General features: G+C 39.2%; 1 protein-coding gene across 4 annotated transcripts in view; it reads left to right on the forward strand.

The window, feature by feature from the left end:
- The window catches only part of RAF1 (Raf-1 proto-oncogene, serine/threonine kinase), a 74,082-nt gene that overhangs the window by 29,031 nt on the left and 18,045 nt on the right, over window positions 1-27,006 (forward strand). For 2 of the 4 annotated variants that reach the window (XM_043979131.1, XM_043979132.1), the window contains exons 2-7: window positions 11,063-11,295; window positions 12,567-12,679; window positions 21,124-21,226; window positions 21,530-21,687; window positions 23,312-23,410; window positions 26,553-26,706. In XM_043979131.1, the coding sequence (XP_043835066.1) occupies window positions 11,089-11,295; window positions 12,567-12,679; window positions 21,124-21,226; window positions 21,530-21,687; window positions 23,312-23,410; window positions 26,553-26,706 (834 nt within the window). In that variant the 5' untranslated portion in view covers window positions 11,063-11,088. Of the gene's footprint in view, window positions 1-11,062; window positions 11,296-12,566; window positions 12,680-21,123; window positions 21,227-21,529; window positions 21,688-23,311; window positions 23,411-26,552; window positions 26,707-27,006 lie in introns of those variants that run through there. The other 2 variants (XM_043979133.1, XM_043979134.1) reach the window with 1 other exon arrangement.

The following is a 27,006-nucleotide window of genomic DNA, read 5'->3' on the forward strand; positions in this document are numbered from 1 at the left end:
CACTCATTTTATGGCAGCAAGTACAAGCAGTGCCTAGGATGCCTAGGATGTAATAATTGCTTTATCTATTTCTCTCTTCTTCCATATCTAATATCATGGGGTTCTGCTGATTCACGCTTCGGGGCGGCTCTTGAATCTGTCCCCTCCTATCTGTTGCCCTTCCCTTAGTACAGGCCCCCTCCCACCGTGCCTACTACCACCTGCCTAAACCATGTCAAAGCTTCCACATATCTTCTGCTCTCAGAGGCTCCCCTCACATCTTCTTTCTACAAACACCACCAAAAATCATCCTTCTTAAACATTTATCTAAGTCATGTCACTCCAGTTCTCAAAGAACGTCTCAAATTTCCTATCACAGGGGCAGATGAGAGGGACAAAGGCAGGAGTGCGATTCCTTACTGTCCAGATTGATCTTTAATGTTATAAGCAAGTGGGGCAGCTAGGTGGCGAAGTGGATAGAGCACCAGCCCTGGAGTCAGGAGGACCTGAGTTCAAATCCAGCCTCAGACACTTAACACTTACTAGCTGTGTGACCCTGGGCAAGTCACTTAACCCCAATTGCCTCACTTAAAAACAAAAACAAAAATGTTATAAGTAAGCACCACAGTAGTAGCTCTGTGTGATACACTGCAAACTCTGCTAATCTACCACCACAAAGTTGGACCTATTTGGTTAGGAGAAAGACACCTATGATTGCAGGGTTTTTGTTTTTTGTTTTGTTTTAGAGGCAATCAGGGTTAAATGACTTGCTGAGGGTCATGCAGCTAATAAGTTTCTGAGACTGAATTTGAATTTGAACTCAGGTCTTCCTGACTCAGGGCCAGTGCCTCTACCCATGATGCCACCTAGCTGTCCCTGGTTGCAGTTTTGAGAAATGTCCCTGTAACTGAAGTCTTTAATGCAGCAACATTGTAGTCTCATTGTGTTTAATAAATGTGATATCGTAGATCTAGCCTTTGGAAGAAGTACATTAGGCCCTGTCCCATGGAGTCTATCTCTGAATCCCTCTTGCCCCTCTTTTTTACTCCCTCAATCCTGTGCTATCCTAGTTGGGTATACCATATATTGATGACAACTGATGCAGATCTCTTTTAAAGATAAAGATATTGGCTTACCCTTTACCTCCACTTACTTGAATATGCAGACACCAAATGTCACATTCCACCCCTGGCTCTACCCTATCACTCTTTACAATACTATGGTCACAAATCTTCACTTGCAGTTGAGGTGAAAAATTGGGCTATAAAATTAGGGAAAGGTATATATAGCCCTCTTGGGCTATGTCTTTTAGACATGCTATTGTTTTGATGGCAAAATTTTTGGTTTGTTAATGAGTTAAATTCTAATTTTTCCCTTTTCTTAACTCCCCTTTTTGTAATCCTGAGGTCTATATATGATTGAAACTACGAGGTGCTTTAATGCAGCATATATCCTATCCCCTGCATCTGAAAGAGAACCAGAAGTTTCAGTTCTCTGGTCAGTAGAGAAATACTCATAGAAATACTGGAAATACTCATAGGAGGCCTTTTTTAGTACAGCAATTGAAACTGAATTATTGTTAGTGATCTTATCTTTATTTTCCAGCCAATTGCAAATTAGAAACAGCAGTATTCATAGTAATAACAATAATACCTTCCATTCGCATGATTTTGCATTTTCAAAAAAATTGTCACATAAAATATCTTATTTGATTGTAGCAAAAACCCTATGCCCACAGGCAAATGACAATTTTAAAAATTAAAACAATTTTATGTGACTTGCCCAAGTTTCCATTAACTAGTTAAGTGTCAGAATGCTTCTTACTCTCTTGACTTCCAGTTCAGGGTTCCTTCTACTTCTTTGTGCTGAAGGGGGTGTGAGGCTTTCAGAATTAAATATACTGACAGATGCAGAGTGACAAAGAAGAGACTGAAAACTATAAAATTCAGATATAAAAATGAATAAGAGCTTGGTGTTGTTATTTTGTGAGGAGGCAATCAATCTCATATAATTTATCAGTTCTGAAAGTATTGCTGAATTTTGTAGCAAAGTACAGTAATTGGAGTACAACATGTCAGTGTTCTCTGAACTGACCCAATATTTGAAAAACTGCTGTTTCTGCTTTTAAACTTGCTCTTCTCTTGGTATACCTCCTGAGACTCCCCTAACCTAGGATGCCAGGATAGAGGGGTGAGTCTTCTTGTCAGTCCCCTCTAGATCTGTGATCTAGAGCTGAGTAGTGGGCAGCCAAGCTGTCAGTTCACAGCCGGTCTCACCTTGTGTCCCATATAGGTCTGGGAGAAATTTGATATGGGTCTAGGACCCCCTTTTGCCTTTCCCTAGGTGGGAATGAGTCCAAAACATCTGTAACCAAAGCCTCAAAGCAAAACATACCCGGGCACAAATTCAACCAGAATTCCTAGAAGAGGTGAAGCAAGAGTTTAAAAGTTAAAAAAATATATATTTTTTGTCAATGAAAGGGAGACACAATCTGTCTCCCTTTGCTGACCTAGGCTACAAAAATGACTCAGTGTGACTTCTTGGATTTCCTTACCAGTATTTGATCAGATACATTATATGGGTCTCTCTCTCTCTCTCTCTCTCTTTTTTCCCAGGGCAATGAGGGTTAAGTGACTTGCCCAGGGTCACACAGCTAGTAAGTGTCAGGTGTCTGAGGCCAGATTTGCACTCAGGTCCTCCTGAATCCAGGGCTGGTGCTTTATCCACTGAGCCACCTAGCTGCCCCCCATATGAGTCTCTTTGAAGGGGAGCTTGTACTGCTTCCTACTAGTCTGCTGCCTGGTCTCCTAAAGCCTTTTACTTTCAAAATTTTGTAGCTAAGTTAATTTTTTCTCTTACCTGCCATACTATCATTTCATTGGTTTAATTTTCCTTGTTCTCAGTTTCTTCCTTAGATGACATTTTTTGAAATCTGTTTTGATATACTGCTGTTAAATCTTGCAAATGGATTTTTGTGCCAGTCATATATAAAATTATGGAATACTGGACTAGGAAAAACCTAATTTCTTCTAAGCTAGCCCCATTTTAGAGATAAAACTGCAATCCAGAGAGTTTTTTAAATACATCTTTAAAATTAATATTTCAGTTAACACACATTTAGTTTCTCTTACTCCTACTCCATAATCTCCCTCCCCTCCCTGCCTTCTAAAATGAAAAAACTGAACCCTTGTAACAAAAATGAGTCATGAAGCAAAATATACGACCCCGTTGGTCATGTCCAAAAATATATAACTCCTGTATATTTAGTTCCATCATCTCTTTCAGGGGGAAGGTAACATTCTTGATCATTGATCCCTGGGGATCATTGCATTGATCAGCATTTGGGGGGGGGCAGTGAGGGTTAAGTGACTTGCCCAGGGTCACACAGCTAGTAAGTGTCAAGTGTCTGAGGCCAGATTTGAACTCATGAGGGTCCTCCTGAATCCAGGGCTGGTGCTTTAGCCACTGTGCTACCTAGCTGCCCCAATCAGTATTTTTAAGTCCTTCAGAGTTATTCTTTTTTATGGTAATGTTGTTATAGGATGAACGGTGGTTCTGCTTACTTCACTCTGCATCATTTCATACAAGTCTTCCCAGGATTCTCTGAAATTATCTCTTTCATCATTTCTTATGGCATAAGAGTGTTTCTTTGCATTTATATACCTGAATTTGTTCAGCCACTCCCCAATTAATGGCCATCCCCTTAGTTTCTAGTTCTTTGCCACCACAAAAAAGAGCTGATAAAAATATTTTTTGTACATATGAATTCTTTTCCTCTTTGATCTCTTTGGGGTATAAGCTTAGAGGTGGTAATACTGGGTCAGAGGGCTTGTTCATTTTAGTAATTTTGTGGGCGTAATTACAGATTGCATTCTAGAGTGGTTGGAGCCAACCTATTCACAGCTCCATCGGCAGTGCATAAATTTATATATTTTGTCATTTTGACATTTGTTTTCCTTTTTGGTCACCTTTGCTAATCTAATGGGTGTGAGTTAGAATCTGAGTTGCTTTAATTTGATTTCCTTGTTAGTGATCTTGGAGCATTAAATACATTTTTATCAATATATATATATATATTTTTAAATTATCTGTATGTCCCGTTGTAGCCTCTTTTCTCACTCCCTCCCAGAGAGTTTGTGACTTGTCCAAGGTTATTAAATGAATTAGAGACAGCTTGGTCTAGTAGAAGGTATGCCAGCCTTATGGTTTAGGGATGTAAGTTTGAATCCTGTCGTGAGCCCTTGAGAGCTTGTATGACCCAAGGCAACTCACTTATTCTCTCTAAGCCTCAATTTACTCACCTATAAAATGCGATTATTGCAATGTTGCATTGAGATGATGTATATAAACCATCTCACAGGCTTTAAGATGCTCTGGTGGTGATGACGGTTTTTGTTAGTTGAACCAAGACTACCATTCAGGCCTCAGTCTTCAATGCATATTCTGGCACAAACGACGACGTCTCTCTTCCATGTCAGTTAAGTAGGTCGGAGACCAAATTTATATGTTTTCTTCAACTATTGAACCACAACATCAAAATTTGTTTTGAACTAAACCAATATTTCATTTGGTTTGAATTCCTGTCTTTCATAGTAATCCTCAGATGATGATAGTCTAGCTATGAGATAAGATTTCCTTGGCAGTGACCTTGTACCATGTGATTGTCCATTAGGGTCAGGAGGTGATACTAAGTATAGTGCTTCTTCTTCAGCTATTTGATGTCTTTTTAGGGTAGTGGGGGGAAAGTTTTACAAGCAGATGTTACTTTCATTAGGACGGATGGTTACAATTTCACCTTGTGTTTTAAAAGGTTAGTCTTGCAACTAAATAACAGTTTTACAGTCGGTATTTTAAAATGCCATATGTGGGCAGCTAGGTGGCACAGTGAATAATGCACTGGCCCTGGATTCAGGAGGACCTGAGTTCAAATTTGGCCTCAGACACTTGACAGCTGTGTGATCCTGGGCAAGTCACTTAACCCTCATTGCCCAACCAAAAAAATCAGTGGGAGAAATGACATAGGTCAATGACAAGAAAAGGATTTGCTTGAGAGTAACTCAATTTTTAAAAAATGCCATATGTGGAGCAGCTAGGTGGTGCAGTGGATAAAGCACTGGCCCTGGAGTCAGGAATACCTGAGTTCAAATCCGGCCTCAGACACTTACTAGCTGTGTGACCTTGGGCAAGTCACTTAATCCCAATTGCCTCCCCCACCACCACCAAAAAAAAGATCGAATGAAAAATGCCATATGTTCTCTGTTTGTTTTAAAGAGTATTCGTAAAAAAAAAAAAATTAAAAGGGGCAGCTAGGTGGCACAGTGGATAGAGCACCAGCCCTGGAGTCAGGAGGACCTAAGTTCAAATCGGGCCTCAGACACTTAACACTTACTAGCTGTGTAACCCTGGTCAAGTCACTTAACCCCAATTGCCTCACTTAAAAAAAAAAATTAGAGTATTCGTATTTTGCTTATAAAAGGAAAATTTCAGTTGATTTTGATAAAATGTCTCATGTTTAAAGTCGATAATTTTAAAAGACAAATTAGATGGTGGGTCAAGATAGGCAAGTGAAAAAATGAAAATTGGGTAATTGCATGTATTACATATTTTTAGTAGCTTTGATTTGCTATGTTTTCTGTTTTTTCTTTAAGAATCTTCTCTTTGAATTACATAGAATATTAGTTTTCTTTTATTCAATGGCACATTATTTAGTAATGCTAGGTTACCTTTCCCAGGTAACCGACAGAAATAACTGTTAAAAATAATTGGAGCCAAAATTCTTTTCTAAGGTACCTTGCATAATTTTTCACTGGTAGTTCTGGCACAACTTGGGAGTGAAAAAATCATATCTTGCCCATGTTGTCATGGTAATAGAGCCTTAGAATCTTAGGTAAGAAGACCAGCCAAGATTATTTTACAGAAGATAAACTAAAACCCAAAGAGGTTAAATTCTTGCCTATGGCCACAGTTGGAAAACCTGGGGAGAACCATCTTTTAATGGACTTTACTTGTTGCCTTTTATTCATACATCACAGTCACTTAATGGAGAAACTTTTGTCTTTGTTCAGACAGAAAGAACCAATATGACAAAACATGAAGTGCACCTCAGATTGCTTAAACTTCTGTCAGGAGAAGGGGGGGGTGGTCTTCTTAAATACTCTGGTCTCTGACACCAAGATTTCTCTTGGCAGCTGTTTAGAATGCCGCTCCCCTCTAGTTTTCTTTTACTTTGTATTATTTTAGTCGTAGATATTGTTTTCCTATTTTTCTTATTTCATTCTGTGGTGGTTTACATAGGTCTCACATTTCTCTAATTTTCTCATATTTGATAATACTCCATTATGATAACGTGCTGCAGGTTAGCCAGTCTCCATTTGGTGGGTAGATCCACTTTGGGTCCAGTTCTTTTGTTTCCTTTTTTGTTATGAAATTAACAGTCATTAACAAACACATTTAATAGACAACAATCAGTAGAGTATATGAAATTTGAACTTCTATTACAGTTTTTAAAAATACATACATATTGGGGCAGCTAGGTGGCGCAGTGGATAGAGCACTGGCCCTGGAGTCAGGAGGACCTGAGTTCAAATATGACCTCAAACATTTGATACTTACTAGCTGTGTGACCCTGGGCAAGTCTCTTAACCCCAATTGCCTCACCAAAAAGAAAAGAAAAGAAAAGAAAAAATACATACAAATTAAATTTAACCAGCTATTAACAAAACTTCCCTATTTCTGTCCCCTTCTGGTTTTTTAAATGTATATTATTAATGTTCTTCTTAAAACACTGTTTATCTCTAGCAAATGAAAATAGTGTAGCTAGATTAGTTATTCTTTGATCAACCTCCCTGGTTCTCTTTCAGCTTCGGTCATCTCTTTCTCCTGGTACTTTATTCTCTGCCAATAAATAAATTTAGATTTCCTCCCTCCTCCCCCAAATGAAAAAAAAATGCCACCTTCCTTCGACCCTGCTTCATATTTCAATCTATCATCCTAGTTCTCTAGAAAGAATATACTATATTTTGGACTTCTACTTCCCCATCATTTCCTCTTTAACACAAAACAATATGCAGTCTGCTAGCTGGATGGAGTCAGGAAAACCTAGGTTCAGATGTGACCTCAGACATTTACTAGCTGTGTGACCTTGGGCAGAGAATTTAAGCTCTGTCTTCCTCAGTTTCTTCATTTGTAAACAGGGATATAAATAGTGTCCATCTCCCAGGGTGGTTGTGAAGTTCAAATGTGTGAAACATTTTGCCAGCCTTAAAGTTCTATGTTAAGTGCTAACTAGCTAGGTAGTAGCCTCTTCCTATAGAACTATACAGAGCATCAGCTTTTTGAGGGCAGGAATTGGGTGTGGTGTTTTGTTTTATTTTTGGTCTTTGTATCTGTACTATCTTGTATAGTATAGTGAACATAGTAGATAATAATACCCTGTTTGATTTCTTCTTTCTGGGTTATTTTTCTTCCTTCCTTCTAAGTATTTCCATTCCCCTAATCTGGGCATTCTTAATCCAAGATCTGTAGATCCTTTTGTATAGATTTCAGGGGGTTTATGAATTTGAATGGGTAAACTGTACATCTTTACTCTCATTACTTTCTGGTTGAAATGAGCATTTCCTTCGATTATGAATATTGTAAACAAACATTCTAAGAAGGGATCCATGGGTTTCAGTAGATTGCCCAAAAGATTCCATTACCCAAAAAAATATTGACCCCTGTTCAAATCAGGTCTCAGTCTTTCTCTTTTCTACCTGTATTCTATCTTTAGGGTTTCATTGATTGCTGTGACCTGTTAGCACTTTATTTGTATGACTCTTACATCTGTTTCTAGTCCTGTCTTGCACATGAGTGTGTGTAACACAGTTTCCGCTTCTTCTGGATGGTGTACACTCGCATCTCCAGTTCACATCCCAAACAGAATTCATCTCTCCTCCATCCCCAGTTGGCTGTGTACTCTAATGGTGCTTTAATGGCATTTACAAAGTGACTGCTACGTGCTAGGCAAATACCCAGTCTTAAAACCTTAGTTATCCCTCACTCTTCTCCTTTCCCCTTCATGTCCTAGCAGTTCTCCCCAACAATTTTTCCTGCATCTCTCTCCTTTCACTATCTTTTACCTGAATAGTTATAACGACATTGGAGATACTGCCGTGTTAGAAGAAACATTGGATTTATGTTCAAGTGCTCACACTGCTACTTAACTCTCTGGGTCTGATTTCTCATTTGTTAAATGAAGGCGTTGGACTAGATGCTCTCGTTAAGGTTCCTTCTAGCCCCAAATCTTTAGTTTATCCTAACTGGGTCTCCCGGTGTCCAGTTTCTCAAAATTTCATTCTGTTCTTAACACTGCTGACAAATCTTCAGTGGCCTACAGAATAAAACTGGAACTTCTTAGCTAGTGTTTGAGGCTTTCCCAGTCTGACTCAAACCTACCCTTCTAGCCCTGTTTCATGGGACATCCTCTGATAGACTTTATTTTGCAGCCCAACTGGACTACCCTTTGCTGCTCCTTCATCTCATTCTTTGTAGGTAATGTCACGAATGCCTAGAAGTGATTCCTTTATCCTCCCCACCCCTTTTGCCTATTGAAACTCTCCTTTAAGTTCAGCTCATGGGTACCTTGTTCTGCCTGATCTTTTTCTTTGCCTGGCTGGAAGGCATCCATTTCCCTTGAATTTCTTATGCTACTTTGTGTCAGACCCCTCTTGTTTACTTCATTGTTTTCTACCTTGTGTTATAAGCCCTTTGGGGGAAGGGACTGTGTTGTATTTTATGAGGAATTTTACTTGTTATGTGCCTGATGATATTTTTAGTTAAACTCCAAGCACTTAAAAAACAGTCTCACATTAGTGTTCCACATCTAATACTGTTCTATATTTCCTGTGTTTAAATAAATTTACAATTGTTGTCATACTGTTAAAGTCTTGAGAATACAATGGTATAAAGGAGCCTCATTACAATTAAGCTATTCTGCCGAGTTAAATAATTTATTATTATATTTATCTCTGCCTTTTATATCCCAGAATAAATCTATTTTAAGAGAATACTATTCACTTATTTCCCTTGTTTCCACCTTCTGTGTATATTTCTTTCTTTTTTTGGGTGGGGCAATGAGGGTTAAGTGACTTGCCTGAGGTCACACAGCTAGTAAGTGTCCAGTGTCTGAGGCTGGATTTGAAACTCAGGTCCTCCTGAATCTAGGGTGAGTGCTTTATCCACTGCGCCACCTAGCTGCCCCCATACATTTCTTTAAAAACATGAATTGGCTGCTGAGTTCTCTGTATCTTGCACATTGTTCTACTTACATAATTCTAAAGAATAGCAGGTTTATCCTCAACGAATCCTTGTAATAACCATCATATAAGCAGAATGATCTTCAAGAAGTTAAATGATTTACCCAAGGTCAGACAAATAATGTAAGAATTCAGAAGACTGCTTAGTCCGTTGCTCTTTTAAAAACACGTGGGGTTGGGCAGCTAGGTGGCACAGTGGATAAAGCACTGGCCTTGGATTCAGGAGGACCTGAGTTCAAATCCAGCCTCAGCCACTTGACACTTACTAGCTGTGTGACCTTTGGCAAGTCACTTAACCCTCATTGCCCTGAAGGGGGGGGAAAAACCACTTGGCTACCTTTTTATCACAGTGGCTCTAGTGAGACAGGCCAAGGTTCTTTGTTAATTGAAACAGTATTAGCCAATGTGGTATGGAACATGGGAGATGGCCAAAGAAGGGTGGCTGGTGGGAGGTAGCTTTGCTCTGACCCATTCAGGTTTTAATGACAGCTATCCACACCAGGATGTCTTGTGGAGATGGGGATACTCAGGATTTGGTTTGGGCTAATTCATTTTATATATCATTTAGTGGCATCTTGGAACTACTCTATATATAATTCTGCTATTTGTACTTTGGCATGATAATAGAAGTTGACTCTTGTAAATTTCAGTATACGTTCCCCACCCCCCAATCCCCAGTGGAAGGATTTGATGTTTCTTTCTTGCAAGTAAACTCTTTTGGGTGATAATCTACATACATCTTATCATAATTCATTGTCTTTTATCAAAGGATGGGCTCCTTTTTTTAAAATGATGCTATAAGATCATAGATTTAGAACTAGAAGGGGTATTAGAAGTCATCTGGTCCGACTCTATTGTTTTATAAATGAGGAAACAAGCCTAGAGAACTGTGACTTGCCCAAGGTCAAGATAAGTAATACTAGCCAGAGATTAAACAATTAACAGCAACAGAAAACTTGTTTTACAAGTGAGGAAGGTTGTGACTTTCCCAAGGTCACCTATCTAGTGTTAAAGACAGGATTTGAACCCCAGTCCTATGACTGTACTCTACAAAGCTGTCTTCCTTAAAAGGTCAGGGGAAAGATTAAAACTCATTTCCCTGGGTCTTGCTACTTCATCAGGCTGCAGAGGAAAAAAAATCAGGTGACCAGGACGCTACAGTTTGTGGCATATATGCTGAAGGTGGGAAGCAATTTTCATGCCAAAGTGTTAACAGGAAGATTATCAGTTATTATCACTAGAGGAATAACTCTCAGAGATCAGCAGAAGACTGTTGATAACTTTTGTTGTTGTTCAGTTGTGGCTGACTCTCCACGAACCTGTTTGGGGTTTTCTTGGCAGAGATACTGGAGTGCTTTGCCATTTCTTTCTCTAGCTTGTTTTATAGATAAGGAAACTGAAGCAAAGAGGGTTAAGTGATTTGCCCAGGGTCACACAGCTAGTAAGTGTCTGAGGCTGAATCTAAACTCAGGGAAATGTGTCCTGACTCCAGGACTGGTGCTCTATTAACTGCGCCACCTGGCTGCCCCTGTTGATAACAGATACTTTATTCCAAAGTAATAATCATGTGGTACAAAGTGCTACACCGATGTAAGGTGGTATTGTCATCATAGGATGCCATGATGTATTGGCAAGAACTCTGGGCAGAGAAACTGGAGACCTGGGTTCTCTTTCTATCTTTAGCACTAATTCACTGTGTGACCCTGGGCCTTGCTCTTTGTTTCATTTTTGCTATTTTAACAGATTATTTCAGAATTATAACTATCTTGTTTCTGTCTTTCTTTTGCTAGGCTTAACTGCTGTTTAAATTGCATCAATGGAGCATTTCCAGGGAGCTTGGAAGACTATCAGTAATGGTTTTGGATTCAAAGATTCAGTCTTTGATGGCTCTGGCTGTATTTCTCCTACTCTTGTCCAGCAGTTTGGTTATCAGCGCCGGGCATCAGATGACGGCAAACTTACAGATTCCTCCAAAACAAGTAACACTATCCGAGTTTTCTTGCCAAACAAGCAAAGGACCGTGGTAAGTATATAGTAGCTACTGTCAGGCTTTGAGGTATGATTTGGTTGTGCAGAAGTTAAAATTTTTTGTTCAAATATAAAGTTATTATATTACTCCAACTTAAGTAGCTAGATGACTTGGAACAAATGCCTTCCCCCTTAGCCTCAGGTTTTCCTTCTCCATAGAATGGGGGGATTGACCTAGCTGACTACCCTCCACAGGCCTTTGCAGCATCAGCCGCCTCCTGATCTCTTCTTATTGCCTTCTTTGCCTTCCGTTTCACATTTCCAGTAGTTTCCACACTTCTCCTTTTCTGGGGTGATCTATACCCCACTCCCCCAAGGTAAGGCTCATTTCCTTATTGCTTATATTGGCATTGTTGTTATGACCCTAGGATTGAGGTCTTGGAGGGATCTCACAGATAGTGCACTTTTACTTTTTACTTTTTAACCTTTTTTACTTTTCAGCATTACGAGGCCTAGACAAAGTGAGACAATGTATTTAAAGTGTTTTATAAATGTTTAAAAATGTTTACAAATGTGAACTGCTGTCATCATGGTCATCATTCAGAAAAGGTCACAGGGGGGCCTGGAGCTAAGCTGGAATTCAAACTTAGTTGGGTTTTTTTTATTTTTGTTTTTGTTTTTGTTTTTAATTTGGAGTCAGGACTCTTCCTATTAGGCCATATCACAAATAAGAACATTTCTTTTGGACTTTTAAGGTTTATCAAAGGCAGTTGTGTGATGTAGGTAAAAAAAGTATTGTTAGGATTTTATGCATAGGTATCCTTCAGGGAGCACCCTTGAGGAACCAATAACAGAGAACAAAATAGAATAATATATGATCAAGTGCCCAAGTAGATGATATCAACAATAATGGGTCAAGGTGAGGAGACAACAATGTGAGCGAGAATTGATGTTTGTCTGAGAAGCAGATTCGTCTCATTTATGGTTAGGAGATGAACCTATACAATGAGAGCATCATTTGAATTCTTATATTAAAAAACTCAATCCTATTTGTGCACTAGATTGACTCATGGTAGATTAGATTAATGACATTTTGGGGTAGTTTCCAACCAAATTTGAAATTATCTTGTCTTTCCAAATGAAGTCTTCTTGCTTTAACAATGAGACATTGCTGGGAAAGGGATATGGGATCCTCAACAAAGTTTTTTAGACATGTTGTACATAGAAATCATTTTTCAAAGTATAAATAATTATGAGTGTATGTTTAATCTTGATGCATCATCATTTTAAATATCAGGCATTGTGTTCTCTTCTATTTATTTATAGGTTAATGTTCGAAATGGAATGACCTTGCATGACTGCCTTATGAAAGCTCTTAAAGTGAGAGGTCTCCAGCCAGAGTGTTGTGCAGTTTTTAGGCTTCTCCATGAACACAAAGGGTAAGAATCTTCAAAGTCACCTCCTACGACCAAAAAGAACTGCCCAGTCTCAAATAATTACAACTCTTTCTATAGTTGGTGATATTTACCTCACTGCAGAACAGTATTTGCCCTTATTCAAAGCCTGCCAACACTGGCTCTCCTTGCCAAGCAGATGGCTATGATAGCCGAGGGCAACACCAGTTTAGACTATAAAATGACACAGGTAAAATCTTGTGGGAAAGAATGGCAGATTATGAGCAGTAGTAGTGCCATATAAAACAGAAGGGCAGTGGGAGGTAAAACAAGTTCAGAGAAAGCTTGGTGAGAGATGAGTGGTTATCATCCCAAGAACATTGAAGGATGAAACTGGAAGGACTGGAAACAAACAAGAGAGAATGATGATCTCGTTTTGATAACAAACTTTTCACTGTTAAGGACAGTTGGAGCCATTTATAAGCATATATGCCAGGGAGGTCATTATTAAAAGAAAGGTCCTATATGCGTCAGAATATTTACCTCGACACTTTTTGTAGTAGGAACAAACAGAAGCAAAGTAGATGACAGTCATTTGGGGGGTGGCTAGAATGATTGGGGGATGGTACAGAATTGTATGGAATGTTACTGTGTGTAAGAAATGATAATTATGATGAACACAGAGAAGTATGGAAAGACTTACATGAATTTAGGGAAAGTGAAGCAAAGCCAAGGAAACAGGAAGAAGCACCACTACACACACACACACACACACACACACACACACACACACACACACACACAATTTTTTAAAAATGTTGTAAAATTACAAAGAGCTAGCAGAGCCCCCAAGAAGAGATAGGAGGTATTTTTTTCTCATTATAAGGGATTGCTTTCTGGAGGAGAGAATAATGTAGGTCATGTAACAATAAAGTATACAGATAAAAAGGGAAAAATGGATAATAGAGCCACCATCTTTCAACTTTGCTGCTTGAGGAAGGGCAAACACTGCTACAGAAAACAAAGCTGGAAAAAGCAGTCAGCCTGCATCGAGGAAACACAGAAGAGAGGCTCACCGAGAGCACTGAGAGACCAAAAGAATACAGGACACCAATGGCATAGAAAAAAATCTTGTACCATCTTGCCCCTCCCACCCCCAAAGGCTATTATACCTCCTGATGAATTTGCAGAGAAAGAAAAGGAGTGTGAGAGCTAGCCCAGCCCATCTGCTTCGCTGCCATCCATGGGAAATCCAGGAAAGTCACTCGTCATGTCTTGTGGACTCTGGCTCGTTTCTAGGTGGACACAGACAAAAGGTGTACAGGAGGGGGCAGGCACATGTGGAAGCTACATCACTGGAAGGAGTGCACACACAAGTGAGGTCACAGATCCCTCTGAGTCCATAAACAATTAAAAAGAAAGCAGAGGCTTATAATTACAGGATTATTCATAGAACATTATCTTGAAAAACACATGATAGTCTTTGTGAGATTGAATTCTTAACAGATCCCTCTGTGGGACTTAATTATTTTCCCACCAATGATCGTTTTTTATTACACTTCAGAAATAGATAGCCTTCTTGCAGGAAGGTTTTTAGAACTTATTAGATAACTACTCAGAGCCTTTCTAGCTTGGTAGAAGAATCTCCCGGAATTTGGGCTTGATCTCAGAGGTCATCTGCCTAATTGTACCACTAGTTTGGGTCACCACATTTTATAATAACATTTTATCATATAGCAGGGTAGAAACAGATTTTTAAAAACGAGAAAACCCCCAAATGACCAAATGTATTTTATTATAACATTTGAGGAAGTACTGAATCCTTTGGACGCTTGCCTTTGGCATCTCTACAACTTTTTAGACTTATTCTTCGGCCTGATCTGATACACTGGACCTTTCTCAGAAGCGCAGATGCCATCCAAAATCCATCCAGTTTTCTGATAATCCTTGTTTTTTTGCTTTTGTGGCCTCTTGAATCTGGGCAGCTCAGTTTGATGCAAATTCAATATCATTTCCTTCAGAAATTAACTGATCTTTATAGGCTTGACAAACAGAATGAGCCATGCTTGGTCTTCTGTGCCTTTGTAGTTGTACTTTCATCTGAGTAGTTTCTCATTTCCATAATTGAGCCGTTGTCCTAAATGACAGCAGTGATTGGAAAGTGAATATGTGTTACCCGTACTGTGTCCTGAAAACCGAGGGTGCCGTGTTACTTATACCTCAAATGACCTTGGACTGTGGGGGCTGTGCCACTTCCTTGTCCGTTTTCTCACCTCTCTTCAATCCAAACCTTTTTTACCTTTTCTCCAAGGAGATGTTGATATGGTGAAAATCTGTCTCAGGACCCTGGCAGGCCTTCCCAGTAATTGTCCTGCCCTTCAGAAAGATGTCAGCACTTTCTGGTTTGTGGCTTGTCTGTGCTCAGGCTGGTCTCCATGTTGTTTGTGGATGGGCCACAGAACTTGTGGGTGGTTTTGAAAAGTTCAAAGATTGCCACTTGGCATTAGACATGGTATCCATCCAGCTCACTAGTTTGTCTCTCATGAAGAGATCAAAGGCTGTTTTAAAAGGTCATGAGGGCTAGAGGTTTATTTGAAACTATCAGTTTCCTGTATGAGCCTATCTCATAGGAATTTAGCTAACTTTAAAAAAAATGTATACTTTAAGGTTCTGTCCCAGATGGGGACAGAAAATTTTATCAGTTTACCACCCACTCTGTAAATAGGATTTCCTTTTCCTAATTCTAAACTTCTTTCCACCTTTAAGGCATATTTCCCTTAGGTACTAGGAATGTTGGGAAGTCAATAGGAGCTTCTCCTACCCATACCATGCTAGCAGGCCAGCTTTGCAGTCAGGACCCTGTGAGTACTGATAACAGAGCTGGCAGACTGGGCCTCAAGAGGAGCAGCCCATGCTGTAGCATCCCCAGGCTGTAGGGCACCACAAAAATCTGAGTAGTTCGAGGGCTGCATAGGGATTGCTTGAAGAAGGTTGGTCTGATTTATTTTAGGGTGACACTGGGACCTTTTTAGGGCAGGTCTTACCTTTAAGGGTAAGTTGGAAATAACTGTCTCTTATCTCCCTTTATCACTGAAGTTGATCAAGAACTTTATCACTATCTGATAGGATCAAGAAATGTATTTAGATTTGGAATGAGTATCTTGGGGGGTGGGGGATGGGGTGGAGGGATAAGCATCTATAAAAACACCAGGTAGTGTGTTAGGCACTTTATAGATATTTTCTCATTTGACCTTTAGAACAACCCTGAGAAGTAGTACTGTTACTGTCCTCATTATACGGTTGAGGTAACTGAGACTTAAGGTTTAGTGACTTACTCACACAACTCGCAAATTGTCTGAGGTTGGATTTGAACTCAGGTTTTCCTAACCTGAGCTCTGTGCACTAAGGCGCCCGTTTGTGCCCCCTAATTCAGAGAATTAGACTAGTTGATTTAAAGTAAGCTGATGAATAGGCAATATGGCATAGAGGTTAAGGGCCTGGTCTTGGAGTTGGCAAGACTGGGTTTCACATCCCACCTTGGACACATTCTAGCTTTGTGATGTGGCCAAAGTCACTTAGCGCCTCAGGACTTCCATGCAAGTCTCTCCTCTCTTTAAGTTGAACTGCTGATCTGCCTCAGAGGAAGAAGGTTCAGCCTTAGGAATTCCTAACTGGGTCTAGAGCAGGTCTTCTTAAGTTTTTTTGTTTCATAGATCCCTTTGCAAATCCAGTGATAATCCCTTCTCAGGATCATATTTTAAGAGTTTACTAATCCCTGGCTCTAGAGCAAAATAAAGTTTTGTTGTTGTTGTTGTTGTTTTTAAAGGCAGTATACTAAATACAAGGAGCATAGCATTGAGGATTAGGAGACCTGGACTGTAGTGCTCTCTTTGCCACTTAATTGTATAACTTTAGGCAAAGCAACTCTCCTCTGTAGGCCTAAATTTTCTCATTTGTAAATTAAAAGAGTTGGACTGTGTGAACTCTGAGGTTTCAGCTATAAATCCTATGAAATATGGCTTCCGTGAGATTTTAGAGAGATGATGATAATAATCTAACTTGTCCTGGGCATTAATAAGTATTTTAGAATACCACAAAATTTGGAAGTTGGAGGGGACCTCAGAGGCTAGCTTTCAGCCAATACACAAATGAAATCCCCACTATAACATAACCTGTACTCTGCTTGAAGACCTCAGAGTGGGTGGGGGAAGGATTTTGAAAATAGATATATTTTGGGGGCAGCTAGGTGGCGCAGTGGATGAAGCACTGGCCCTGGATTCAGGAGGATATGAGTTCAAATCTGGCCTCAGACACTTGACACTTACTAGCTGTGTGACCCTGGGCAAGTCACTTAACCCTCATTGCCCCGCCAAAAAAACAAAACAACCAAAAAAATAGATATATTTCTCAGGGGTAGCTAGGTGGTGCGGTGGATAATGCATCAGCCCTGGATTCAAGAGGATCTGAATTCAAATCTTGCCTCAAACACTTGACACTTGCTAGCTGTGTCGGGGCAGGTCACTTAACCCTCATCGCCCTGCCCCCCCCCCCAAAAGGATATATTTCTCTTTTTTTAATCTCTGACATAAGGCAAACCACCAAATAATGGGTAATAGTCTTCTTTAACATTAATTTTATAATGGAAATAGAACTTTGGGAGGCAGTCAAGATGGCCAGCTGCCCCACCATAACTTCTCCACAGAGATCTAGAAAATGCACCAGACCAAATCCTGATTAGCAAATCCAAGAAAAAAACAACACATTGAGTCTGTTTTCCAGCCCAAGTCATCACAGGCAGCAGAGAGAGAGGTCTGCAGACATTGGAAACAGGGTTGAGGTCTGGGCAGGAACTGGGGGCCAAGTGGAGCACTGCAGCACCAAGGGACTGAGATCCAGGGCACTGAAGCAGGAGGCAGGGTGTGAGAGCAGTGCCTTCAGGTAGCTCTGTTGCTTCCTACACAGGTAGGATGGCCAAGAGGAGGGGTCACTGGCCATTGCTGGGCATTAGCTTGTACCAAGTTAGAAGCACATAGCTAGGTGATTCTGACCTCAGGAGCAGAGTAAAGGCTCGGCTCTCGCTTCCAGCCCAGGCTGAAGCCTGCAGGGAAGTAGATAACCAGAGTAGGCATAACCAAACCAAAGGGGAGCCTGCAGTTTAGTCACCCTGAACCCACAGAGACTCCCAGCAGGCTGATGGTTGATACTAGAACTTCCAACCAGAGACAGGCAGACAGGCATCCTGCACAGATCTGCTCGAGGACAATAAACAGACTTCACCCTGGATCACATCAATTTGGAAGGACTGAAAGCCTGGAGGTCCCCTGAGCTGTTACCAAGATCCTGGAATAGTACAATACTTAATCCCCCAAGCCGGTGGCAGAACCCATGAGGACAAAAGCTCAGCCCAGACATTATCTCCAGAAATGTGTCGACTGGAAGAATGAGCACCTGAAAAAGAACCTTTCCATAAAGAGATTTTGTGGTGACAAAGAAGCTCGGGACACCAATCCAGAAGAAGAGACTGACTCCAGATCATCTGTAAGTAAAACCTGAAGAACAACAGTTTGGCCATAAGTCCAACCAAAATTCCTGGAAGAGATAAAGCAAGATTTTTTTAAAAAGCCAGAAAATGATTTTAAAAACCAAATTAGAGAGGTAGAGGGAAAAAAGAAATAAGAACTACTGAAGGGAGATATGGAAAGAGTACAAATAGCTTGAAACAAGAGGTACCCAAGAAAAGAACTCCCTCAAAATTATAATTAGCGAAATAGGGAGTTGGTGGCTTCAAGAGACATCAAGAAATAGTAAAACAAAGTCAAAAGACTGGGGAAAAAATAGAAGAAAATGTAAGGTGTCTCATCACAAAAACAACTGGCCTGGAAAACAGATCAAAGAGAGATAATTTAGACTACCTCAAGTCATGACCAAAAAAGAATCTAGACATCATAGTTCAAGAAATCACAAAAGAATACTGCCCAGATCTCTTAGAACTAGAGGGCAAAGAAGAAATAGAAAAAATCCATTAGTCAGCTCCTGAAAGAACCCCCCAATGAAAACTCCCAGGGGTATTATAGCCAATATAAAACTTAGGTTCTGTCCTGGGCCACCTTCTCTTCTTTCACTTAGTGAACCAGTTAGCTCCTATGTATTTGTTATTTTTACACAAGTATCTCTTCAATCTGCATTTTTGTGCAGAGATCCAGGTACACATCTTTAAGTGCTTTTTGGACTTTTCAAACTGAATGATGATCCATAGGCACCTCATACCTGGCATGTTCCAAACAGAACTCATCATCTCAAAACAACCTCTTCTGAATTTCCTTATTAAGAGTACCATCATCCTTCTAGTTATCAAGGATCCCAAATGATGTGAACCTGGACTCCTCATTCTGACCCAGTTCTCCATATCTACTCATCTCTTGCCTATCCAGTTCATTTTCCACCAAGCTGCTAAAATGTTAACCCTTTCTTCCCCAAACCATAGATCTAACCATATTACTCTCCAGCTCAATAAAATCCAGTGGCTTTCAATTGCTTATAGAATCAAATGCAAATTTTCCTTTTGGCTTTTAAAGCTCTTCACAGCCTAGCCCCAGTCTTTCTGTTTGTTTTTGTTTTGGGGGCTTTAAAAACATTTTATTTTACCCCCAATTACATGTAAAGACAATTTTTAACATTCATTGTAAAAAAATTTTTGAGTTCCAAATTTTCTCTCTTCCTTTCCTCCCCCCTCTCTGGGATGTTAAGCAATTTGGTACAGGTTATACTTGTTCAGTCTTGTAAGACATATTACCATATTAGTCATGTTGTGAAAGAAGAAACAGGACAAAAGAACTATGAAAAAATACAGGAAATGAAAAATAGTATCCTTCACTCTGTATTCAGACTCTCAGTTCTTTCTCTGGAGGTGGCTAGCATTTTTTCAGCATGAGCCCTTTGGGATTGTCTTGGACCATTGTTGTATTGGTAAAGATAGTTAAGTCATTCACAGTTGATTGCTATTCACTTGGTTCTGCTCACTTCACTTTGCATCAGTTTGTATAAGTCTTTCCAGGTTTTTCTGAAATCTGCCTGCTCATCATTTCTTATAGCATTATAGTATTCCATTACAATCATATACCACAACATGTTCAGCCATTTCCCAGCTGATGGGAATCCTTCAATTTCTAATTCTGTGCCACCACAAAGATAGCTCCTATAAATATTTTTGTACAAATAGGTCCTTCCCCCCGACCCTTTTAAAAAATCTCTTTGGGATTCAGACCTACTAGTGGTATCCCTAGCCCCAGTCTTAAGTCATCGTTCATGTTTTTGTTCCCTAGTCTAGCCAAACCAAATTTCTTACTGTTCCTCTCACACAACACTCCATCTCCAGGCCTTTGTATGGACTAGAATGTACTTTTTCCTCACCTTCCCCTTTAGAGTCTCCAGGAACCTTCAAAACTCAGCTGAAGTACCTCCTTTTCTGATTTCCCTAGCTACTCATCCCTCCCTCCCATTACCAGGTACACACCTTTGTGCATTTATCCATGGATATATCTTCCCTGGTAGAATGTAAGCAGGAATTGTCTCATTTCCATCTTGTGTGCCTGGTGCCAGGTGCATAGTAAGCACATGATAAGTGTTTATTGAATGATCAGCCTACACTTAGCAGCCTTCAGATAATAGACATAATTTCTCTCGCCAATTATGGTTTACAGAGCACTGTAGCTACATTCTTTCATTTGATCATTGTAGTAATAGAGGTAGGTAATGCAAGTCTTTTTATTGCCTCCATTTGATGGAAGAAATTGAAATTCTGAGAAGTTAGGTGACCTGTTTAAGGTCTCCTGGCTAATGATTAGCAGAATCTAAACTCATATTTTGTGATTCCAGATTCGGTATATCCTTCTGCTGCCTCCCACACATAGAAGCCAAAGTTATTTCAGGAAAGATCTAACAAATGTGCATTATGTCTTGGATATATACCCCAGACAGACAACAGACCTCTCTGTTGTTATTAGATCAATAAACAGTTGGATCAGTACACCTGAGAAAGGAATTACCAACCACCACCACAACTCTTCACTCTTTTGTTTATAGCTGAATTTTTTAAAAGTATAAATTTCACCAAGTCCACTAATGTATTTTTGTTTGTTTTTTGGGTTTTTTTTGCTGAGGCAGTTGGGGTTAAGTGACTTGCCCAGGGTCACACAACTAGTAGGTATTAAGTGTCTGAGGCCGGATTTGAACTCAGGTCCTCCTGAATCCAGGGCCGGTGCTCTATCCACTGCGCCACCTAGCTGCCCCCACTAATGCATTTTTAGTGTTGTGTTTCATCAACTTTATTATAAACAATAAGCCTCCATGTATAGACTTCATCTTCCCATAGTGGCAAAAAATGAATTTTCTGTTTCAAGAAGACATTTTCATCAATATCTGGCATGCATATATAGTCCCTCTTATGGATAATATAATTTTACTATGATAAATTTTAAAATTCCTTTTAGGAAAAAAACACGTTTAGATTGGAATACTGATGCAGCCTCTTTAGTTGGAGAAGAACTTCAAGTAGATTTCCTGGATCATGTTCCCCTCACAACACACAATTTTGTAAGTTGCTTTTACTTTTATCCTTGTGGTATATTTTTGCAATTTTAGATTCCTAAGTTGGGAATTTCATGTTCTAATAGCACTGGTGCTATTGAATCAGAAGCTGTGGTTATTCTATAGTTTATAATGCAGTGCTTTTCAGACAAAAATATCTTCTAAAAATTCGTAGTGGTAGATATCTTCTAGATCCTTTAAATTTGGGGGTGGGGGGCAGTACATAGAAATTAGTAATCTGACTTTTTCATTTACTGATTGTCTGACATAGTTTATAATGTTTTATCCCCCATCTTCTTCATCTACCAGGCTCGAAAAACTTTCCTGAAGCTTGCCTTCTGTGATATCTGTCAGAAGTTCCTGCTGAATGGGTTTCGATGTCAGACATGTGGCTACAAGTTTCATGAACACTGTAGCACTAAGGTCCCCACCATGTGTGTGGATTGGAGTAACATCAGACAGCTCTTGTAAGGGTCCTTCTTTTCTTAAAATATATCAGATACTCAAGTCTTGTACAAAATGACTAATGTAGTCATGGTTTACATAATCGCACATGGATAACCTATGTGTGATTGCTTACTGCCTTGGGATGGGGAGGGGGTAAGGAGGAATAAAAGTTGGAACTCAAAACTTTAAATAAAAATGTTTATTATTACAATAAACAAACAAACATAAATAAATAAAAGGGAAATGTATTGAATACTATAATGGGGGAAGTAAACAGTGTCCTAGAAAATCAGTATAGCAGGAAGGTGTTTATGGGGCTTATTAGGCCTTTGTAATGAACAATATTAGCAAAAGTCAGGGCCAAAATAGTATATTGTTGTACACTAACCCTCATGTCAGGGAAAAGTCATGTCAAACCAATCTAGCATTCTAAGAGCAGCAGATATGTACTGAGCAAGTACCTAACCAGTCAATAAATTCTTGACACGATTCTATTAAATAAAACAACTCTGCACATATACTCTGAATCGGAAATATTTGGAGGTTGCAGAGGATTGGGTTTAAAAGAATAGCTGAGGGGACAGCTAGGTGGTTCAGTGGATAAAGCACCAGCCCTGGATTCAGAAGGGCCTGAGTTCAAATCTGGCCTCAGACACTTGATACTTACTAGCTGTGTGACCCTGGGCAAATCACTTAACCCTCACTGCCCCACAAAACCAAAATAAAACAAACAAAAAAAAATAACTGCACATAAAACCAGTACGCACATCTTATAAGACATGTTCTCTCCCAGATGTGGCACAAAATTATGAAGGCATTCACATAACTGAATAGTGTAGACACTAGCAGGGACAAGACTTGCCCAAATTATTTTCTTTTCTTGATAAGATTTGATCATTACCAAAATTTGTTGTCACACAGTGAAAGCATATGTATTCCTTAAGTGCCTGTTGAGCTTATGGTCTTTAGAGTAGATTTGCAAAGCAAACAATGATGTTTCAAATAAGAAGCTAGAAGTCCTTATTTTAGATCATTAAAATAAGATTGCTCATGTGTACATATGCCTCTTTTGTTCAAGAGTGCTTTTCTTCCAGTCTATTCTATTATTTAAAAATTTTAGTGCTGAATTTAGTTGATAGGAAAATCTAACAAGAATTAAATGAATACTTTTTTAAACTTGTGCGATATTTAGATGAAATGGTAAAAGTAGTTGATATTAAAATATATACATCTAGATTGGACTAAAAGTAAATGTGAACATCGTGTCAGTGGCTTCAAAGTAGTGACTACAAAGCCCTAACCTGATTTTAGTTCTAAACTTTCTGAATTATCATCTTTTGTCCAATGACCTCGTTACATTAGGGATACCTATCAGTTGTCCCTAGACTCACACTTATGGTGTTCATTGGCAGATTGCTAACACCTGCCTTCCTCTTTTGTCTAGCACATCACTGGAGGTGTTGCATGTGCCTCACTTTGCAGAAGTTTTAAATAATGGCGGAAAAACCTGAATATGGCTGGGTCATTTTGGGGTTTAAAGCACTTAGTACTTTTACAAAAAGTAGAGATATTAGATCAAATGGAAGGTGTGTTTTTTATACATTGCAGTATTAACTAAACCTGTCTTTATCCAACTTCATTTAGATTGTTTCCAAATTCCAATGTTGGTGATAGTGGTGTACCAGCACTACCTCCCCTAACAATGCGTCGGATGCGAGAGTCTGTTTCTCAGATCCCCATTAGGTAAATCACTTTGTTTTTTCTTTTTCTTTTTTTTTCCTAAATTCAATCTTATTTCAGTTTCAATTTCAAATTATCTCGCTCCCCCACTCACTGAGAAGTCAAGAAAAATAAAACCCATTGCAAATCTGAAGAGTCATGGAAAACTAATTTCCACATTAGCTATGTCAAAAAAAAAAAGCCAAGAAAAAGAGAGAAAATATGCTTCAGTCTGTTCTCTATGAGTCCATCACTTCTGCCTCATGGTAGATAGCATATTTCATCATGGGTCCTTTGGAGTTATGGCTGCTCAGTTAGTAAGTCTTTGAAAGTTGATTATCTTTACAATATTGCTGTATAAATTGTTCTAGTTTTGCTCATTTCACTTTGCATTGGTTCATACAAGTCTTCCCAGGTTTTTCTGAAACCATCTTCCATCATTTCTTATAGCACAACAGTATTCCATCACATTCATATACCACACCTTGTTCATCCATTCTACATTTGATGGGCATCCCCTCATTTTCCAGTTTTGCTAACACAAAAAGAACTGCTATATTTTTGTATATATTGGTCCTTTCCCTCTTTCTTTGATCTCTTTGGGGTATAAACTTAGTATTGCTAGGTCAAAGGGTATGCACATTTTAATAACTTTTGGGGCATATTTCCAGATTTTTCTCCAGAATAGTTAGATATATTCATAGCTACCCAAACAGTGCATTAATGTCCCTATTTCCCACAGTCCCTCTATCATTTGTCATTTTTCTTTTGGGGGGGGGTGGGAGATGTCATCTTAGCCAATCTGATTGATGGGTGTGTGGGTCATACCTCAGAGTTAGGTTAATTTGCATTCCTCTAATTATTGGTGATTTAGAGCATTTTTCACATGGCTATTGATGACTTTTTTCCTCTTAAAACTGCCTGATTATCTTTTTATCATTTATCGATTTGAGAAAGGTTCTTATTCTTATAAATTCAGTTTAGTTCCCTATATATTTTAGAAATGGGACCTTCATCAGAGATTTTTCTGTAAGGATTTCTTCCCCAGTTTCTTGCTTTTTCTTTTTCTTTTTTCCCCCTGATTTTAACTGCATTGGTTTTGTTAGTATAAAATCTTTTTAAATTTTATATAATCAGGGGGCAGCAAGATGTCGCAGTGGATAAAGCACTGGCCCTGGATTCAGGAGGACCTGAGTTCAAATCTGGCTCAGACACTTGACACTTGCTAGCTGTGTGACCCTGAGCAAGTCACTTCCCTCATTGCCCCACCAAAAAATTTATACATTTTGCCTCCTATGAACTTGTCTCTTGTTTAGTTATAAATTCTTCCCCCTCCATAGATATAACAGGTGATTTGCTTATGCTATCACTCTTTATGTCTAAAGCATGTATTCATTTTTAGTTTATCTTGATATATAGTGTGAGATGTTAGTCTATGCCTAGTTTCTGTTAGACTGCTTTCCAGTTTTCCCAACAGTTTTTGTCAAATAGTGAGTTCTTCCAATAGGTGGGATCTTTGAGTGTTCATTTGCTTCTGTATGTTACATACCTAATATGTTTCACTGATGAACCTTGCTGTTTCTTGACCAGTTCCTAAATGTTTTGACAATTACCATTTTGTAGTATAGTTTGAGATCTGGTACTGCTAGGGCCCTTTCCTTTCCATTATTATTATTTTTTTCATTGATTCCTTTGATATTCTTGACCCTTTCTTCCTCTGGATGAATTTTTTTGTTTTTTGGTAAAGCAATTGGGGTTATGTGACTTGCCCAGGGTCACACAGCTAGTAAGTGTTAAGTGTCTGAGGCCAGATTTGAACTCAGGTCCTCCTGAATCCAGGGCTGGTGCTCTATCCACTGTGCCACCTAGCTGACCCTCTGGATGAATTTTATTATCATTTGTTTAGCTTTATAAACTAATTCTTTGGTAGTTTGGTGTGGCTTCAAATAAATAAATTATTTTGGGTAGTGTTATTTTTATTATATTGGCTCAGCCTACCCTTGAGTAATTAATATTTTTCCAATTATGTGGATTTGTCTTTATTTGTGTGAATAGTGTTTTATAATTGTGTTTATATAGTTCCTTTGTGAGTCTTGGAAGGTAAACTCCCAAATATCTTATATAATCTGTAGTTATTTATTTATTTTTTTTTTTTAGTGAGGCAATTGGGGTTAAGTGACTTGCCCAAGGTCACACAGCTAGTAAGTGTTAAGTGTCTGAGGCCAGATTTGAACTCAGGTACTCCTGACTCCAGGGCCGGTGCTCTATCCACTGTGCCACTTAGCTGCCCCTTATAGTTATTTTTAAATGGAATTTCTCTTTCTATCATAAATCACTTTCTATAGGATTAATCAAATTTTTATTCATACTCCATGTTCACACAGAAGCAAGTCCTGCCAAAACATGGGTCCAACTGAAATAGAAAAGTGAAAGACACTGACTTTTAGAGTAGAGTCACATATATTATATTTACTGCATACCGTTGCCAATACCTCACTAGGGCACCACAACAGACATGCAGGTGTGTACATACTCATTCAGTGCTTCAAAATTGATAAAACTGTGATGTCTGTGTAATGTCTTAAACTCAGGTTCACAAATCACTTTCATCACTTTAGAGACCTACCATTAGGTATAGGTATTGGGTCACAACCAGAACTTAGGTAACAGAAGTAGGGCCATCCCCATTTTACAGAATGTTTTTATTTCAAGTCTACCCATTTCCACTATACTCTGCTACTTTGGGATGTGCTTCTAAAGATAGTTCTCAGTGTTCTCCTTTATTGACCTCTTACCAACTGTCAAAATCTCCCATAAAGCCCTTTAATTTCATCTCTAAATTAAAATGGGCAAGCTTCAACTAGCTAAATAGGTTGGCAAATATTATCTCTTCTCAAGATGCTATAACATTCTGGACTAATAAATATAAATGATTGAGGAAAAAAATGTTATATGTACTCCACTATTCTTAGGATTTAATAGCATTTCAATAGGCTAGCACTTGAAAATTTTTCTTACTAAAATGATGGAAAGTTTTGCTAAAGAAAATAATCTCTGCCATTTATATAGCTCTAGGAGTCTATATAAAATCTTGTGGTTTGTCTCCAGACGTCTTTACATGTGGGGAAGTTTAGAGATGACTTAGCCTCTTTTTGCTCTTCGCTAGTTCCCAACACAGGTATTCCACGCCCCATGCCTTCACATTCAGCACGTCACCGCCGTCCTCCGAGGGCTCCCTTTCCCAGAGGCAGAGATCTACGTCTACCCCGAATGTCCATATGGTCAGCACCACCATGCCAGTGGATAGTCGGATTATAGAGGTAATGGGGCTACTTGAAATAAAAACTGCTTAGCACTAATCTCAAATAGTAAGAGATATCAATGCTGGATTCCAAACCCAAAATATCATGGCGGATTCTAATTTCCCTTTATGTGTGAAGCTCCCCTGCTTCCTCTATAACATCTTTTGCTTAGCTGAGTAATGTATTGGGGAATGTTGGGATAGGGCATCACTGCTCAGAGAAATCCTAGTGTGACCCTTTCTCTTCCAAACTCGCCTGGGTACCGAGCTAGCATGTTAATGGTAAGGAACGCCAGTGTTTTGGTCTTCTGTGTAGGGG

This window comes from Dromiciops gliroides, chromosome 1 (assembly GCF_019393635.1).
Source record: "Dromiciops gliroides isolate mDroGli1 chromosome 1, mDroGli1.pri, whole genome shotgun sequence".
Classification (NCBI taxonomy): domain Eukaryota; kingdom Metazoa; phylum Chordata; class Mammalia; order Microbiotheria; family Microbiotheriidae; genus Dromiciops; species Dromiciops gliroides.